Raw genomic sequence first — 21,218 nt, 5'->3', positions numbered from 1 at the left:
TAGTCGCGTAAGTAATACTCTAGTATAGCGTATAATAATGCGTATGTTAATAATAATATATATTAATGTTATATATATATAGAATAGTACTTAGAGTATATTAAAGTATATTACGTAAAATTTTTAAAGTTACTAAATTTTTTTAAAGTTACTAAATTAATAGAATTAATAAAAAGAGTTAAATATAAATAAAGTCTACTTAATAGACTAAATCGTACTTATAATGCGAACTCGACGAAAATCGTACGAAAATTTACTTTTTAGATTTGTAGATAATTATATTAAACGCGTTCGAGATTAAATAATAATTCTTTTATCTATTTATATAATTATTCTTCTTTTACTATTCTATTAATTCTATTAATTCTACTAATATAAATATAATCGTTTTCGATATTTCTTAATCCGCCTCTTAGAGTCTCTATTAACGCTCTTAAACTATCTCTTAATAAATTTATTATTATTAATAATCGAGGTCGTAAGCGAGCTTAATAGCTATATACTACTACTTATAAACGCGTTAAAAAATTCTTAAAAAAAGTCTAAATAAATATATTCTCCTCTATATACTTCTTTTAAGCTAGCGATAATACCTTTTAATTTAGCGATACTATCTTCTAAGACGCGTCTTTCTTCTCTACTCTATTTTAAAGCTTCTTAACGCGTATTAGATTCTAAATATCGTTAAAAAAAAGCTTTTAAAAATATAATAATTATATTAAACGCGTCTAGAATCGAATAATAATCCTTTCACCTATTTATATAATTATTCTTCTTTTATTATTCTATTAATTCTATTAATTCTATTAATTATAATTATTAATTTAAATTCTATTAATTCTATTAATTCTATTAAATTTAATATAAATATATTTACTCTCGATACTCTCGTACTTAATTAAATAAGAGAAGAATCTATAATAGATAAATACGAAGAATACTACGAAGAATATTACGAAGATAGTTATTAGTAGTAATAATATAATAAGTCTACTCTTTATAATTTTATATTAATTTAATACTTAGTAAGAGAAGAAATTACTATAGTAGATAAATACGAAGAATATTATAAAGATAATTATTAGTAATAATAATATAATAAATCTACTCTCTACGATCTTATATTAATTTACTTAGTTAATATAAGAGAAGTTACTATAGTAGACGAATACGAAGAATACTACGAAGAAACTAAGCGATAATAAAATTTCTAATATTAAGAATACGACTTAACTCTTTAAGATCTCACGTTATATACTCTTTATAATTCTATATTAAATTATTATTTAATAAGCGAAGAATATTATTATAATTTAATCTATTATTCTTATTAGATTAAAGAGTAAGAGAAGAAACTATAATAGATAAATACGGAGAATACTACGAAGAATACTATAAAGAATACTATAGAGAAACTAAGCGATAATAAAATTATTATTATTAAGAATACGACTTAACTCTTTAAAATTCAACGTTATATACTCTCTATAATTTTATATTAAATTATTATTTAATAAGCGAAGAATATTATTATAACTTAATCTATTATTCTTATTATATTAAGAAGTAAGAGAAGAAACTATAATAGATAAATACGGAGAATACTACGAAGAATACTATAGAGAATACTATAGAGAAATTAAGCGGTAATAAAATTATTATTATTAAGAATACGACTTAACTCTCTAAGACTCTACGTTATATACTCTCTATAGTTCTATATTAAATTATTATTTAATAAGCGAAGAATATTATTATAACTTAGTTTATTATCTCTATTATATTAATATAATATATTACTATAATAATATTATAAGAGAAAAATCTATTACGACGATTATAGATTAATTAGATCTCTATAGAAGAAATATCGAATAATATATATTTAGATGAATTAAAATCGTTCGATATCTTACTCTAATAGCTATTTTATTATTCGAAAGATTTTACTACGATAGAAGATAATATGAAATTTATACTACTAATTAATATATTATCTTTATTTCTTTTCGATATTTTAATACTTCTTATTATAAGAATATAGTCTTTCTCTATTTTTTATAGATAATTATTACGAATTAATTCTCTATACTTAATATACCTTTCTAATTAAATCTTAGCGCGCCTCTCTTCGTATATATATATTTATATATAGATTAAAAACGTATAGTAAGCGATTAGAGTTCGATTTAACTTAGAAAAATTTAACTCTATAAATTTAATTCATAAGCCTTTACTTATAAATAAATAAAAGAATTATTATTCGATCTTAGAGGCGTTTAATATAATTATAATATTTAAATATTAATTTAATCTATAAATAGTAGATTAAACTTTATTATTTTTATATTATTAGAAAGTATATAATAAGCTCTATAACTTACGAAATTATAAAGAAATAATATTTATAGAGAGCTAATTATTTTAGAGTATAAAACTTTTATATATAAATTTTTAATAAGAAGACTTAAGAGAGCTAGCGAGCTAATTTAATTAATTTAATTAAAGAGTATAAATCTAATAAATTAACAATTAACTATATATATTAATTTAAGATTTTTAAGCTTAACTCTTTCGTATTCTATTATATTCTTTTAATTTTCTTTTTAAATTATAAATCTTAATTTACGATTTTAAATAAAAAAAGAATTATTAAATTTAATCTTATAAGTATTTAAAGATAAGAAACTTTAATAGTAGTATATTTAATAGAATAAGATAAAATTAAGCTTAAAAATCTTAAATTTATATATATAGTTAATTATAAATTCGAGTTCTCTACGCTTTTTAATTAGATCGACTAAGTTATCGTAAATAAATAAATTAATATTTATAATTATTAAAAGATAGTTAAATAGCTCTAATATAAATATAAATATATATTATTTAATTTTAAAATAAATTTTTTACTTTCTATTAAAATTTTAAGATCTTTTCTTTAATTTATAGAATAAAATATAAGCTTTTAGATAATATAAGAATTCTTAAATTTAGTCTTATAATTATAAAAGCGTAAGAAATTTAAATATCGTTTATTAAATATCGCTTATTAAATATCGTTTATTAAAGTTCGCTCGATAGTCGAATAGCTCTAATTAAAAAATAGATATATATTATTTAATTTTAGAATAACTTTTTTATTTTCTATTAAAATTTTAAGATTCTTTTTTTAAATTATAGAATAAAATATAAGCTTTTAGATAAAAAAAGAACTCTTAGATTTAGTCTTATAATTATTAAAGCGTTTAAAATTTAAATATTACTTACTAAAGTTCGCTTACTTATTAAAGATCGCTTATCTATTTACTTAATAGTTCTAATTAAAAAAAAAATTTAAATTTAATTTATAAACCTTTACTCCTCGCTTATTAAAAACTTATTTACTTTATTTAAAATACTTTTTAATATAAGCTTAAATACTCGAATACGAGAATTGAATCCTAAATAGCTAAATAGCTAAACTGCCTCTATCTTTTCAAGTGAATTAATCTAGAGAATAGATTTAGATAGGTCGGAGTTGGGAATTCGTAGACTGTAAAGAATCTCGGATATCTGCTCGGAAACTGCGATACACGAGGCTCTTGTAATTCTAAAAATATATCTACGTATCTCTCGCTATCGCTACGAGATTATATTGATCATCTCATTAACGATTATCAACCTTCTGAAGTTATCTATTCCACTCTCTTCCTCGGACTACTCTCCCGCTTCGTCGGCGGAACTCGCCCTTTCCTGGGACTCTCCTGCCGCTTCTGCGGTGAAGCCCGGCCATTAAGGATAGAAACCTGTGCAGTCTCCTTCGCCTTGATTTTCGCCATAGTCTCTACGCGCTTCGCCGCATTCGTAAGGATACCCCAGTCTAGAATATTATGTACATCATGACGGAACTTGGCTACCTCGGTCATGCGACCAATCATGACATATCGGCCCAGGAGATGCATGTGGAAGACGCCCGGTGAGGCCGTGTTTTCCAGCTCGTACCAATGGACCCAGAGCTCGGCGATGTTGATGTCCCATGTGCACGAGAAACAGAAGGAGTCGTAATCCGGACCTAGAGGGTCTTGAACGCCTGTATCGTGCGCGAGCTTGTTGAACGCTCGGCGTCCGTTCACGAGCGCCGAGCCGTCGCGTAGGGCTTGGTTGCGGGCGACGGTAATGGGTTGTTGGTTACCTTTGCCTTCGATAACGAAGAAAGCGTGCCAGAGGCCGAAGCCCAACTCGAGCAGATCGCGCACTTCTGGCGAAGGCGCCTGACCCGCTGCAAACTTGGTGGTCATAGTTATGCCGAACACCCAGTCAGGTTTGGGGTCTGTGAGGCCGATGTCGACATTGGCGGTGTCGGTGAGCTGGCCTGGGAGGAAGCCCCTGGCCATTTTCTGGTCTTTCTGTGGCTCGCTCATGCCATCTTCTTTGAAGCGTTTCCAATTCCAGTGAGTGGTGCCGTTGGCGGTTTTTCTGCCGCTGTCGACGGATCGCCCGGTCTTAATCACTTGCTCCACCAGACAGTGGAAGTATGTAGCCTCGTTCGACAATTCATTCTCTTCCATCTCTTCCTGGATCACCTTGTAGGATTCTGGTCGTAGACTCGAGCCACGCTGCGAATCGATGGTTGCCATGATCGAGTTTTTAAAAGCCGGGTAGCTCTCTAGCCGCCCGGTTGTATTGTACCACATGCCATTTGCTTCGAGAGATGTTCGGATCGAGCGAGCATTCTTGGTCTGTTTCCGGGATTCGGTGGAGACGATTGTGCTGGCTAAGGTGGCTGTAGTTGCTGCTTCGAGGCCGTCGAGCTCGACTTGTGAGGATTGGGCTTGGCGGTCGTAGGGGGGATTGAGGCTTGTAGGGAGTAGAGGGAGGAGGCATTGATTTGACGGGAGTGGAGGATCTCAGCTCAGCGACCTATCATACATCAGTCGCCATTATCCTGACGGAGGTTGCTCACCAACCTTTTGCTTGCTCTTGCTCATGTTGGCGGTGATGGAGCGAAGAGCCTGACGAGTGAGGCGTTGTGTCAACCGTGGCTTTTTATGGCTTACGGGTGATGAAGGATCCTGTAATGCCTTGCGCTTCACGCTCTGAAGCTTGCCAGCAGCTGGAAGAGTCGGGGATTGGGGTGATGGAGGCGCGGAAGACGGGCAAGGTGGTGAGGTGTTGGGAAGTCGGGACAACCAGCTAGCTATCCTCAGCTGGTCTCCAATCGACATTTTGACGCATGCCTAGGTGTGATTGAAATGGCTCGAAGGGATAACAACAGTGATAGTGATGGTGATGGCAGCGAGAAAGAAGGTGGGAGAGGAATAGTCTCAGTACTCTGACTCTATTCGGAAGGGTTGGTGGTGGTAGGTCGGAAAAACCTTTCTTCCGGGTCGAAATTTCGTTATACCCTTCCCCTAAAGTCTGAGTAGAAAACCTTAAAATCGCTATATTAACCGTTATTTTATATAGAATTCTTACTAAAACTAGTTAAAATAGAAAATAAATAATTTCTTTTATATATAACTTTTTATTACGTACTCTAATAATAAAAAAATCTATAAAATAAATATTTAAATATTATAGAATTCGATTTTTTTTTCAATTTTTAATAAAATATCTTAATAAAATATTTTTAGAAGATTTAAATTAGAGTTTTAAAAATTATACTTTTAATCTCTATCTTATTCTTTAATATATATTAAGATAATCTTAAAAATAATTTTAAAATATTCGTTATATTTATAAATTTATTTAAAAATATTAGTATAGAATAAGCTAGACTAGTTTTTATAAATTAATATTTATTAAATATTTACTTTAAATTTATTTATTTAAATTATTATCTTAATTAATTTATTAATTTATTAATAATTTATAGATATAAGTAAAGAAATATTTAAGTTTTATTAATATTATTATTTAATTTATATAATTATTATATTATTTTAAGATTTTTTTAAAAAAAATTAGAAAGCTTAATAACTTTAAAAGTTTCGAACTTTAACTTTAGAAAATTTAATATATTAATATTATATATATTAAGAATATTTTAATAAATTTTTATAAAAAGTAATAATTTAATTATTAACTAATAATATATTAAAGTAAAATAGCTTCGAGATAGCTCGCTTCGAGTTAAGATTATCTCGAAATCTATTAATATTAATATATATAATAGAATAAGATAAAGCTAAGCTTAAAAATCTTAAATTTATATATATAGTTAATTATAGATTTAGAGTTATTACGCCTTTTAGCTAGACTAACTAAGTTAGCTCGCTAGCTCTCTCGAGCTTTCTTATTAAAAATTTATATATAGAAGTTTTATACTCTAAAATAACTAGCTTTCTATAGATATTATTTCTTTATAATTTCGTAAACTATAGAGCTTAATATACGCTTTCTAACGCTATAAAAATAATAAAGTTTAATTTACTATTAATAAATTAAATAAATATTTAAGAATAGTAGTTATAATAGTTATATCAGACGCGTTCGAGATCGAATAATAATTCTTTCATCTATTTATATAATTATTTTTCTTCTATAATTCTATTAATTTATTAATTATAAAAAAATTCGCTCTTAATATCTCTCGCCTAAATATTACTAAATATCTAAGATATATATTTCTTTTACTTATCTTTTAAATTCTCTATTAACGCTCTTAAGCTACTTTTCGATAAATTCGTTATTACTAGTAATCGAGGCTATAAGCGAGTTTAATAGCTATCTATTACTACTTATAAACGCGTTAAAAGACTCTTAAAAAGAGCCTAAACGAATATAGTCTATAGTTCTTCTTTATATACTTCTTTTAAGTTAGCGATAAGTAGATTAAACTAATATTTAAATATTATAGTTATATTAAACATATTTAAAATCGAATAATAATTCTTTTATCTATTTATATAATTATTCTTCTTTTACTATTTTATTAATTTTATTAATTCTATTAATTCTATTAATATAAATATATTTACTCTCGATATTCTTATACTTAATTAAATAAGAGAAAAATCTATAATAGATAAATATAGAGAATATTATAAAGAATATTATAAAGATAATTATTAGTAGTAATAATAGAATAGATCTACTCTTTACGATCTCATATTAATTTATTTAATTAATATAAGAGAAGTTAATATAGTAAGCGAATACGAAGAATATTACGAAGAAATTAAGCGATAATAAAGTTTTTAATATTAAAAATATAGCTTAACTCTTTAAGATTCTATATTATATACTCTCTATAATTTTATATTAAATTATTATTTAATAAGCGAAGAATACTATTATAACTTAGTTTATTATCTCTACTATATTAAGAAGTAAGAGAAGAAACTATAATAAATAAATATAAAGAATACTACGAAGAATATTATAAAGAATATTACGAAGAAACTAAGTGATAATAAGATTATTATTATTAGAAATACGACTTAGCTCTCTAAGATTCTACGTTATATACTCTTTATAATTTCATATTAAATTATTACTTAGTAAGCGAAGAATACTACTATAATTTATTTTATTATCTTTATTATATTAAAAAGTAAGAGAAGAAACTATAATAGATAAATATAAAGAATATTACGGAGAAACTAAGTAGTAATAAGATTATTATCGTTAAGAATATAACTTAGCTCTTTAAGATCTTATATTATATACTCTTTATAATTTTATATTAAATTATTACTTAGTAAGCGAAGAATATTATTATAACTTAATTTATTATTTCTACTATATTAAGAAGTAAGAGAAGAAACTATAATAGATAAATACGAAGAATACTATAAAGAAATTAAGCGGTAATAAAATTATTATTATTAAAAATACGACTTAGCTCTTCAAGATTCTACGTTATATACTCTCTACGATTTTATATTAAATTATTACTTAGTAAGTAAAGAATACTACTATAACTTAGTTTATTATTTCTATTATATTAAAAAGTAAGAGAAGAAACTATAATAGATAAATGCGAAGAATACTATAAAGAATATTATAAAGAATATTATAAAGAAATTAAGCGGTAATAAGACTATTATTATTAGAAATACGACTTAGCTCTCTAAGATCTTATATTATATACTCTTTATAATTTTATATTAAATTATTACTTAGTAAGCGAAGAATATTATTATAACTTAATTTATTATCTCTATTATATTAAGAAGTAAGAGAAGAAACTATAATAGATAAATACGAAGAATATTACGAAGAAATTAAACGATAAAAAGATTATTATCGTTAAAAATACGACTTAGCTCTTCAAGATTCTACGTTATATACTCTTTATAATTTTATATTAAATTATTACTTAATAAGCGGAGAATACTACTATAACTTAGTCGTTTTATATTAATATAAATATTAGAATAAGATAGAGCTAAGCTTAAAAATCTTAAATTTATATATATAGCTAATTATAAATTTAGAATTATTACGTTTTTTAACTAGACTAACTAAGTTAGCCCGTTAGCCCTTTTAAGCTTTCTTATTAAAAATTTATATATAGAAGTTTTATACTCTAAAATAATTAGCTCTCTATAAATATTATCTCTTTATAATTTCGTAAACTATAGAGCTTAATATACGCTTTCTAACGCTATAAAAATAATAAAGTTTAATCTACTATTAATAAATTAAATAAATATTTAAGAATAATAGTTATAATAACTATATTAGATATATTTAAGATTAAATAATAATTCTTTTATCTATTTATATAATTATTCTTCTTCTATAATTCTATTAATTTATTAATTATAAATAAATTTGCTCTTAATATCTCTCGCCTAAATATTACTAAATATCTAAGATATATATTTCTTTTATCTATCTTTTAAATCCCCTACTAACGCTCTTAAATTATCTTTTAGTAAAATTATTATTACTAGTAATCGAGATCGTAAGTAAGCTTAATAGCTATCTACTACTACTTATAAACGCGTTAAAAAACTCTTAAAAAGAGTCTAAACGGATATATTCTATAGTTCTTCTTTATATACTTCTTTTAAGTTAGCGATAGATGAATTAAATTAATATTTAAATATTATAGTTATATTAAACGCGTTTAAAATTAAATAATAATTCTTTTATCTATTTATATAATTATTCTTCTTTTATTATTCTATTAATTCTATTAATCTATTAATTTCATTAATATAAATATATTTACTCTCGATACTCTTATATTTAATTAAATAAGAGAAAGATCTATAATAGACGAATATAGAGAATACTATAAAGAATATTACGAAGATAATTATTAGTAGTAATAATATAATAGATCTACTCTTTATAGTCTTATATTAATTTATTTAATTAGTATAAGAAAAATTAATATAATAGACGAATATAAAGAATATTACGAAGAAATTAAGCGATAATAAAGTTTTTAGTATTAAGAATATCGCTTAGCTCTTCAAGATCTTATATTATATACTCTCTATAATTTTATATTAAATTATTATTTAATAAGTAGAGAATATTATTATAACTTAGTCTATTATCTTTATTATATTAAGAAATAAGAGAAGAAACTATAATAAGTAAATGTGAAGAATACTACGAAGAATACTACGGAGAATACTATAGAGAAACTAAGCGATAATAAGATTATTATTATTAAGAACACGGCTTAGCTCTTTAAGATCTCATATTATATACTCTCTATAATTTTATATTAAATTATTATTTAGTAAATAAAGAATATTACTATAACTTAATCTATTATCTCTATTATATTAAGAAATAAGAGAAGAAATTATAATAGATAAATATAGAGAATACTATAAAGAAACTAAGCGATAATAAAATTATTATTATTAAAAATACGACTTAACTCTTTAAGATCTTATATTATATACTCTCTATAATTTTATATTAAATTATTATTTAATAAGCGAAGAATATTACTATAACTTAATCTATTATCTCTACTATATTAAGAAGTAAAAGAAGAAATTATAATAGATAAATGTGAAGAATATTATAAAGAAACTAAGCGGTAATAAGATTATTATTATTAAGAATATAGCTTAGCTCTCTAAAATCCCACGTTATATACTCTCTACGATTCTATATTAAATTATTACTTAATAAGCGAAGAATATTACTATAATTTAATCTATTATTTCTATTATATTAAGAAGTAAGAGAAGATATTATAATAGATAAATATAAAGAATACTACGAAGAATACTACGGAGAATATTACGAAGAAACTAAGCGGTAATAAAATTATTATTATTAGAAATACGACTTAGCTCTCTAAGATTTCACGTTATATACTCTTTATAATTTTATATTAAATTATTACTTAGTAAGCGAAGAATATTACTATAACTTAGTTTATTATTCTTACTATATTAAAAAGTAAGAGAAGAAACTATAATAGGTAAATATGAAGAATATTACGAAGAAACTAAGTGATAATAAGATTATTATCGTTAAGAATACGGCTTAGCTCTCTAAGATTCCAATTTTACATTAAATTATTACTTAGTAAGCGAAGAATATTACTATAACTTAATCGTTTTATAATAAAGTATTACTTAATAAGCTAAGAATACTACTATAACTTAATCTATTATTTCTACTATATTAAGAAGTAAGAGAAGAAACTATAATAGATAAATACGAAGAATATTACGGAGAAATTAAGCGGTAATAAAATTATCGTCGTTAAGAATACGACTTAGCTCTCTAAGATTCTACGTTATATTAATTATTTATTTAATTAATTACTTAGCTAGCTACTTAGTCTAATACTCTATAAAAGAAGAAATAAGAGAAGAAATTATAATAAATAAATATAAAGAATATTACGGAGAAACTAAGCGATAATAAGATTATTATCGTTAGAAATACGACTTAGCTCTCTAAGATCTCATATTATATACTTTTTACGATTTTATATTAAATTATTATTTAATAAGCGAAGAATACTACTATAACTTAGTCTATTATTCTTATTATATTAATATAATATATTATTATAATAACGTTATAAGAGAAGAATTTACTACGACGATTATAGTTAATTAAATCTCTATAGAAGAAATATCGAATGATATATATTTAGATGAATTAAAATCGTTCGATATTTATAGCTATTTCATTATTCGAAAGATTTTACTACGATAGAAGATATTATAAAATTTATATTACTAATTAATACGTTATCTTTATTTTAGTTAATTAAGCCTCTATAGAAGAAATATCGTATCAGAATCAGCATAGGTGCGATACTAGTATGGGTGAGGTAGAACTAGGATAATAAGGCTACCGAACTATGTAGGTGGGAAGAAGGCATGATATGGTAGGGGATGCCTCCGCCAAGGCCCGCTAGCCATAGGGCTGAGTGGTGTGTCAAGGGTACGCTCGTAACAGTACTCCCCCCTCCCAAATAGCCATGGCCCCCATGGCTGGTAGACCGGAGATGCAGGCCCATTGCTTGCCTTGTATCTCCAAACATCCATAGTCCCTGCAAGCCTTGACTGGAGAGGATTTTGCCGAGGTGTGGCGGTAGCAGTCGAACATCGGATGGTTTCAATTCGTTCAAAAACACCATGTCCGAGGTTTTGCCGGATCGCATGCTGGTCTTGACAATAGCATGCCTGCCATGCCTACCATGCCCACATTGTCCTTCAGAGATCCTGGAGATGTTGGCCATATCTTGCCTGCGTGCCAGCAAGATTCTCCGAGTTTCTCTCCAATCTCTTGCCGTAGTCCTTCGGTAGAATTGAAGAAAATCCAACGCATGCATTCACCTTCCAACACCTTTTGGCAGCCTGGCCTGGGAGCATCACTGTAGATTTGCCCTGTGTCTCCCATGCTCTTGCCATCAAGTACATCCATTCCATCCTTTGTCTCGACTCATAGCTATCTTGCTTGGTAGTCGTCCACTGCATCCATCCGCTTTGTAAGCCTACCGCTTCGACTGCCAGTCCCACGTACCCGCCTCGACTGCCAGTACCCCGTAGGCCTACCCGTCCTAAGCCGCCAGTCCCATGTACCCGTCCTAAGCTGCCATAGCGAGTACTCAGCAGCCAACGACCTGACTGATGTAGACGACTCCCGTAACTCAAGTACTTGTCGATTCGTAGGTGTGGTAGGGAGGTAGGTGATAAGAATCGAATGTGTTGAATGCCATTTGGTAGCAGGCTCACTATGTGTGTTGTCGACATGCTCAGTGAAGAGATCGTACGTTTGCTGCCATTGTAGCAGGCTCACTGTGTGTGTTGTCGACATGCTCAGTGAAGAGGTCGAATCGTAATCGTGTTGTCGGGTCTGTTCCCGTCGCCATTATAGCAGGCTCACTGTGGTGGAGTGGTTTGATGAGTTCTTTTCGATTCGCTAATCCTACGAATGGTCCAGCGGTGCTTTATCCCTCCTGCTGTCCAGAGGCCGTTCCGTCATACCGAAACGAATTACCCGTTTAATGGGCTGACCTAAGAATACGATATCTTAAGTTCCTATCTTAACCTTAACCGATCGTAATATCTTAATCTTAAATTAATATCTTAACAAAGCTCTTATTAGCGCGTTTATTTATTAACTATTCATCCGCTAATCCAAATAGATATAAGTATACATTGATTAGCCCGTATATGTTTCTCTTCGTTAGATATACGAAGAAGCTTTATTATAATATTAGAATTAGTATAGATACGATACTAGTATAAGTGAGATAGAATTAAAATAATAAGGCTATCGAATTATATAGGTGGGAAGAAGATATAATATAATAGAAGATATCTTCGCTAAGGCTCGCTAGCTATAGAGCTAAGTAATATATTAAGAATACGCTCGTAATATATCGAACGATATATATTTAAATGAATTAAAACCGTTCGATGTCTATAGCTATTTTATTTTTCGAAAGATTTTACTATAATAGAAGATATTATAGAATTCACATTACTAATTAATATATTATCTTTATTTCTTTTCGATATTTTAATACTTCTTACTATAAGAATATAGTCTTTCTCTATTTTTTATAGATAATTATTACGAATTAATCTTTTATACTTAATATACCCTTTAATTAAATCTTAGCGCGCCTCTCTTCGCATATATATATCTATATATTATATAGATTAAATTAATTTTATAGTAATAGAAGTAGATTAAAAACGTATAGTAAGCGATTAGAGTTCGATTTAACTTAGAGCTAGAACTAAAATTCGATTTAACTTAGAAAAATTCAACTTTATAAATTTAATTTATAGGTCTTTACTTATTAAATTATTACTTAGTAAGCTGAGAATATTACTATAACTTAGTTTATTATCTCTACTATATTAAAGAGTAAGAGAAGAAACTATAATAGATAAATGCGAAGAATATTACGAAGAAACTAAGCGATAATAAGATTATCGTTATTAAGAATACGGCTTAGCTCTTTAAGATCTTACGTTATATTAGTTATCTACTTAATTAATTACTTAACTAATTACTTAATCTAATACTTTATAAGAGAAAAAGTAAGAGAAAAAACTATAATAGATAAATGCGGAGAATACTATAGAGAAATTAAGCGATAATAAGATTACTATCGTTAGAAATACGGCTTAGCTCTCTAAAATTCTACGTTATATACTCTCTATAATTCTATATTAAATTATTACTTAGTAAGCGAAGAATATTATTATAATTTAATCTATTATCTCTATTATATTAATATAATATATTATTATAATAACGTTATAAGAGAAGAATCTACTATAACGATTATAGTTAATTAAACCTCTATAGAAGAAATATTAAACGATATATATTTAAATAAATTAAAATCGTTCGATGTTTATAGCTATTTCATTATTTGAAAGATTTTACTACGATAGAAGATATTATAAAATTTATATTACTAATTAGCACGTTATCTTTATTTTAGTTAATTAAGCCTCTATAGAAGAAATATCGAACGATATATATTTAAACGAATTGAAACCGTTCGATATTTATAGCTATTTTATTTTTCGAAAGATTTTACTACGATAGAAGATATTATAGAATTTACACTACTAATTAACACGTTATCTTTATTTCTTTCTAGTATTTTAATACTTCTTATTATAAGAATATAGTCTTTCTCTATTTCTTATAGATAATTATTACGAATTAATTCTCTATATTTAATATACTCTTTAATTAAACCTTAGCGCGCCTCTCTCGACATATATATATCTATATATTATATAGATTAAATTAATTTTATAGTAATAGAAGTAGGTTAAAAACGTATAGTAAGCGATTAGAGTTCGATTTAACTTAGAACTAGAGCTAAAATTCGATTTAACTTAGAAAAATTCAACTTTATAAATTTAATTTATAGGCCTTTACTTATTAATATATACTTAAAGATAAATATCTTATATTAAGTAAATTATTAAAAAAATAAGACTTAATAGAATTTTCTACTTAGACTTACTACGTAAGATCTTTCTAAAACTAGAAGAGAAAGAGAGAGAAAGATGTCTTAGTCTCGCTAAGTTTCTTTCGCTACTTCTATAAGTAAAAGTAAGTTTAAAAATTCTTTTCTTATTAACTTAACCTTTAATATTCTCGTTATCTTTTTTAATAAGACTATTACTTATTCTAATAGCTCGTCTAACTACTATCGTTTAACTACGAAGTTTATAAATTAATTCGAAGAAGCTTAATAATCTTAATACGTTTAAGAAACTAAGATAAGAATATTCGCGGAGGATTATAAGTTACGTTAATCGTATCTTAATTAAATTAATTAAACTTATCGTCTTTTAGTAATAGCTTTATAATATAAATTCAATTTCGAAAAAGATTAAATACGCGATATATCTATTACGATATATTAAGATTATTTAATAAGATAAGACTAGCGTAACTTAATATCGTATATATCTACTCTATAGATATATAGAATAATTAATATCTTTTATATTATATATAAATTCATAATCTAATTATCTAATCTCTTAATAATTAATAGTTTTATCTAATCTAGATTCTCTTTTAAGTTATTTATATCGTTATTTAACTAGTAGTTATAATATATTAATAGTTAGTTTTCTCGCGTTTTTACTATATATCTAGATTTAGTTTATAGAAAAATTAGCTAATTAAGTTAATTCTTTTAATAGATTATTTAATATTATATTATATCTTTTAGTAATTATTAGAAATACTATATAAGAAGTATATATATACTTCTAAAAAGGAGTTTTATAAAGAAGGGAAAGATGTTTCTTAGTTCTAAATGTGATAGATTAACTTAGCTAAAGCTATAAACGAAATCGAAGAAAGAAAAGAAAGCGATATATCAAGTACGCTAGTAAGGTTTCTCACTCTCGAAGGAAGAAAAGAAAGCGATATAACGCTATGTCGGGAACATAACAGTTACTCTCCCTCGTGAAAAGCTATATTATTCTCGAGCTTTTTCTTATCTCATAATAAAGTATATAAGATAGAAAAGAAAGTGTTTTTTCCTAGATGGAACTGAGAAATCTCGTGAAGTTTTAGACGTAAAGGTGTAGAAAAAAGGTATACGGGTTTTAAAGAAAGATATATACTTTCTTTAAATACCTTAGCCGTAGCGTCAGGAACGGAAAAGTAAGCCTAGCCGGATTCGAGGCGGAGAAAGAAAGATATATACTTTTCTTAATAGACGTGAAAGTATTTTAATAAGATCTAATAAAGATATAGAAAGAAAGATATAACGGAAAAGTAGGCCTGGCCGGATTCGAGACGGAGAAAGAAAGGTATATACTTTTCTTAATAGATGTGAAAGTATTTCGATAAGGTCTAATAAAGATATAGAAAGAAAGATATACGGATTCCACTTCTTATAAAAATAGTTACGTCGAATCTAAGATAGATATTAGAAAGTCGTAAAAGGAAAAGCGTAGAAATATTCGATGTGAAGATATTCCGGTAAGGTCTGCATTTCTTATCTCGTAAAGATCTAGACGTGAAGATATATAATTAGTTAAGCGCTTTCTTTAGTTATAGAATTAGAAACGAAAAATCCTTTCTTTTACTCTTCGAACTTCGCGAAAGACTTTTCGTCGTTATCGTAAACGAATACTAAGGCCGCTAGGTCTAGATATTTCTTAGCGAAGATCTCTTACGCTTTATTTAAGATATCGAGAATCTTATTTAGTAATAGCTTATTAATACTCTAGTATTTTATAATACTCTCGATATCGACCTTTCTATCTTTAACTTACTTATTATCTTAGTCTAGAAAAGATAAAGATTTTATAGCGCCTCTAATAAGTTTTATTACGCTCTTATATTAAGCTAAAAATAAAGTAATTATTCTATAGATTCTTTTCGTTATCGTTAATAGTATTATTAGCTTTTCTTATAATCTTAAAAGAGTATTCTTTAGTAAATTAATCTTCTTCTTTATATATACGTAATTATTATAAATATCTACTTTCTTAACTTTTAACTTTAAATCTAAATTCTTAAAGATAAACGATTAATAAATCGATTTCTTCTTAATTATCACCTTATCACTTAAATTCTTAAACTTCGACTTCTTAGAGTTCGGCTTCTCGACGATCTTTTTTAAGAAATCAGCTTTAATCGCAGTATTCTCTATTTCAAACCTCGTCTTATAAATCGAGGCTTTATTCTTCTTAAGTTATTTAATATTAGCGTTAGACGGCGATATCGTCTATTTCTTAATCTCTAATAAAATATTCTTAATCTTCTTTAAGAAATCCATCTTCTTCGCAGCGATTTTCTTTATCTTCTCGAAGTTATACTTAGAGTTCTAAATAAAATAGAGATATCCTTTATAAAGATTATAATTATTATACTTCGTAATATTAATATAATCGCTAATATCTCGAGAGTAATTACGTTCTTTCTCTTTATCTCTATATAATTATTAGATCTCGAATATAATCTTATAATACTACTTAGTTTCATTATCGTCTTTTATATTTATCTTTACTAATTAATCTTTTATAATATAATTCTAATATAGATATTTACTCGCGAATATCTAAGGCTAATATTAATATCGCTAAAATTTAATAAAGCTTCGCGTTTCTACTATCTTAGCGATTTAAATATTTAAAAGATTTATATAGCGAAGAAAAGCATTAATACCTTTAGATACTTTTTTAATAAAAATAGTCTTATTTTAATAATAGTCTTTATTCTTAAATAGGCCCTTCGTTTAACGTAAGATTAGCTTAGATTTTAAGATAAGAGGTATTCTTAAATAACGAGCTACGAAATTAAGAAAGTTATTTAAATTTTCGTAGTAAAGATTCGATAGATATATAAAAAAGCCTCGTTATAAATAGAGATAATAAAGATTCTAATCGTAAAACGTATTTATTCGTTTAAGTTTATTCTTAAATTTATAAAAGTAATTTAGATGAATTTAAAAAGAATAATTAAGAATATATTATAGTAGACTTTTATAATCCTACTATTTCGAGAGTAAATCTTCTTTTACTTCGAGTTAAATATAATCGATTATTTTATCGAGATCTATAATACTCGATTAAAAGAATTTAAATTATTTAGATATATATTCGATTTAGCTCTAGAGGATTAATTTTAAAATCTTAAAATTTACTATTTCTACTTCTTTAAATCTTAAATAAGATTATTAGAGCTTTACTTTCTTAGTAATAACTTTTAAATTATTAGAATTATAAGAAGTCTTCTCTCGAGAAGTAGAGTTATATTCGATTATAAAGTGTTAAAAGAAAGATATAATAAGATAAAGAAAAGAAATAAGAGGCTAGTTAAGTTACTTCACTTCGCGATTACAAGTTACGAAGTCTTTCGAAATTCTCGAAATTTTCGAGATTCTCGAAATTTCCGAGCTTCTATATAATGATATATTAGAAAATACGAGTTAATAAAGTAAATTATATTCATAATCTAGCGACTTAATAAAGTCTAAGAATTATACTTCGTTTAACGTTTAACTTAATAGTATACTAGTAGCGTAAGAAATAATTTTCACGCTACGGGCTTATATAGAGTTTTAAGATTTCCTCTTTCGATACTTTCTTTACGAGTATTTCTTATACTTTAAATCGTAATCGTAAATTAAATCCTTTGCGTTCTTTAAATCTTTTACCTTATATCATATATTATAAACCTTTTTTTAGCCTTTTTATTTCACTAGATACTCTATAATATCTTTCTTATCTTTACTTTTTTAATTTAAAAATCGATTAATATATTAATTTATTAATTTCTAAATCTTATAATAATTCTTAATTACTAGCTCCTCTTAATTAAATATAAAAGCTTATTCTTTCTTATAAGATTAGTAATAAGAATCTTCTCTTTTAGGCGTAGACTTAAGTATTATAATTAAGATAACGAAGTAAATCTTCTAAATAATTAAGAGATTAAGTTTATAAATTAAATTTCCGACTCGCTTAAGAATAGTAAAAGATTCGGCCCTCTAATTCGAAAGTTTTATATTCTTAAGTTCGAGAAGATAATATCCTTTATAGAGCTTAATAAAAGCTTTATTCCCTTTCTCTATAATTAAAACTTTATACTTTAAATTATATCTAAATTTCGTATTAACTACTATAAAAGCTAAGATATCTAAAGTTTTCTATTAATATTAAGTATAATTATTTATAATATCTATCTAATTCTTTACTAAGATATTTATTATATTAGATTTATTATTAAGTTTCATATTATAGATAATCTTATTAAGAGCTTTTTCTATCGATATATTTATAGAGTTATTAAGATTACCTCTAAGGTATATAGAGAATTTATCTTAAAAATTATCGAGAATATAAAAAATGTGAAATCTTAAAGTAATCTCTATTATCTAATTTATTCGCTTAGATTAATTATTCGTTTATAAGTAATAAGTAGTAAATATAAAAAGCTTTATTTCTAAGGTTCTAAAGATAGCTTTCTAAAGGTCTAAAAGAAATTTTAAATCTCTATCTAAAATAATAGCTTTAGGGATTTCTTAATTAGCGAGAATAAGAAGTAAGACTTCTATCTATTCGATAGCATTTTATATATCTTTTCTCGATATATATATATTTCTTTTAAAAAACTTATTAGTAATAGTTATTATTTCGTTAAATCTATTTTTTAGAAATAGTAATACTAGAATAAAATTGATAGTAATCGTATAAAAAATTAAAGAAGGAGTTATAATAGATTTAAGACTCTTATATAAAGTATATCTTATAGTTTAATTTAGCTAATACTTCGAGTAATAAACGATATAGCGCTTTAAGCGCTAAGTTAAATATCTTATATTATAGATCTCTATAATTCTCTTATATAATCTATAAAAATCGGCGTAGCTATAATTATTATAAGCAAGCTCGAAAATCTTTTACTTTATCTTCTTTAGAATATAAAGTTATTCTCGCTTATTAAACTCATCTTAATAGTAAATAATTTCGTCTTAAAGTAGAAATTGTATATTCGAGAGTTTAACGTATTCTATAGATTCTTATTTTTTAAGAAGCTATATCTTTCGAGTAACGAGAGTATTAAGAATCTTTAATTATTTCTTATTCTCTTAATAGTTAAATATAAGTTTAATACGAAATTTCTTAGATATTTCTATAAGTATTAAGTTATATATAAGAATTTTATTAAGAATTCCTAAATCTTAGATATCGAATTTCTCTTTTTACTTACAATATTTGCAAATCTGAAAAGTTCCTTTTCGTACGATTTCCGCCGGGTCCGTATTATAAGCACGATTTAGTACGATTTAGCCTATTAAGTAGACTTTATCTATATTTAATTCTTTTCGCTAGTTTAGTAATTAAATATAATAAACTTCGCGTTTAGCAAGCTAAAATAATATTTATCTAAGTTGGCTAGATTTTAGAGCGACTGTAAACTATTAATTTAATAGTATATATCTAAAAATTCGAGGGACTATACGTAAGATAGATTTTTTTAGATTATTTAAGATAGATAATGTTGCTAGTAATAATAATATCTATTAAAAATTTAATCTAGCCAATCAAATATATATTAAAAAGATTTTTAAGATTATTCGAGTTAGATAGTATTATTAGTTATAATAATATCTATAAAAATTTTAGATTAGCTAGTCTCGCTAGTAATGTTAGTATTTATAACATATTCGAATTAGACGATATCGCCGATTATAATAATATCTCTAGAGTATTCAATTTAGATTAAACTCGACACCTCTAGATATCTAGTAAAAGTTATCGATTTAAGATTTATCGCGGTATCTTATCGTAATATTAATAATATTTATAATCTCTAAAATATAGGTTCTTAAATAATTAAAATTTTAAGCGCTATAGCGGTGCTTAATTCTTTATTAATTCTTATCTAATTCGCTTAGCAGATAAAGAAACTAACTCTTTCTATTCTATTTACTACGCTATATATTCTTTATATTTTTTCTCCCTATCCAATATAACTTCATTAATCTATAGATACTTATTCTCTTTATAGATCGCCTCTTCCCTTATTCGCTACAGTAGAGCTACAAACGGTATATTAAAATTTAGCCTTTTTTACTCATCCTCCCTACTCACCGAGACACGAAGCATTTATACTTCGAGCTTAGAGAGATTTAAATTCTAGTTATTATTTATTAAACCAGTTTCTTTTTATTTAGTTATTTTACGTATCGATTATTTCTTAATAGTCTATAAGATCCCCTTTATTATCTTCGATTAGGCTTGAATCTAACCTCTTAAATAATTTAGTATTAGCGAACCTTAGTATAACTTTTCTTAAGGCGCTTGCGAAGTCTAATTCCTCGATAATATTATTTAGCGAATTCTTATATAAATTATTCAATTTAGAGAGTTTCTATACCTTTCTTATTAATTTAGAGTATATCTTTAGAATACGCTATCGTAATATATGATATATAATAAGTCTTTTCTATTATTCTATATCTCTTTAGAACTTCTTAATATACTCATATATTTCTAAGAAGTATTACGATTATATAAGTAGTGGAATAATAGTAAAAAGCTTACCTTCGACTTTCTTACTATCTTATCTTTTAATATAAAAATATCTAAAATTATAATTCTTTAAACTATAATGAAGGGCGGTTATTATAAGAATTATAATATTGTTAAATAAGAGTAATTAAAGATACTTACTTCTTTACCTAAATCTAAGAAATACTCTCTTACTATAGAAGAAAATTTTATATAATAATATAACTATTAATTAAAATAAGAAGTATTTCTTATTCTAGAGACTATTAG

The 21,218-nt window shown here is 25.8% G+C and overlaps 3 protein-coding genes across 3 annotated transcripts; all 3 read right to left on the bottom strand.

Annotated features, from left to right (window-relative positions):
- Window positions 1-3,674: 3,674 nt before the first annotated feature.
- HO173_003498 (uncharacterized protein) lies at window positions 3,675-4,616 on the bottom strand (the record flags this gene model as incomplete). Its single annotated transcript, XM_037305423.1, has 1 exon — window positions 3,675-4,616. One exon carries the CDS (start codon window positions 4,614-4,616, stop codon window positions 3,675-3,677), a length of 942 nt encoding a protein of 313 aa, XP_037167831.1.
- Window positions 4,617-4,626: 10 nt separating this feature from the next.
- HO173_003497 (uncharacterized protein) lies at window positions 4,627-5,204 on the bottom strand (the record flags this gene model as incomplete). Its single annotated transcript, XM_037305422.1, has 2 exons — window positions 4,627-4,899; window positions 4,947-5,204. 2 exons carry the CDS (start codon window positions 5,202-5,204, stop codon window positions 4,627-4,629), a joined length of 531 nt encoding a protein of 176 aa, XP_037167830.1.
- A 6,432-nt stretch (window positions 5,205-11,636) lies between these two features.
- On the bottom strand, window positions 11,637-12,240 carry HO173_003496 (uncharacterized protein; the record flags this gene model as incomplete). The annotated part of the gene is made up of 2 exons (XM_037305421.1): window positions 11,637-11,894; window positions 11,947-12,240. 2 exons carry the CDS (start codon window positions 12,238-12,240, stop codon window positions 11,637-11,639), a joined length of 552 nt encoding a protein of 183 aa, XP_037167829.1.
- Between the last annotated feature and the right edge of the window lie 8,978 nt (window positions 12,241-21,218).

Source organism: Letharia columbiana (genome assembly GCF_014066305.1).
Source record: "Letharia columbiana isolate WasteWater2 chromosome Unknown Sc0000008_s0, whole genome shotgun sequence".
Taxonomy (NCBI): domain Eukaryota; kingdom Fungi; phylum Ascomycota; class Lecanoromycetes; order Lecanorales; family Parmeliaceae; genus Letharia; species Letharia columbiana.
This window is presented reverse-complemented; position numbering and strand designations above follow the sequence as displayed.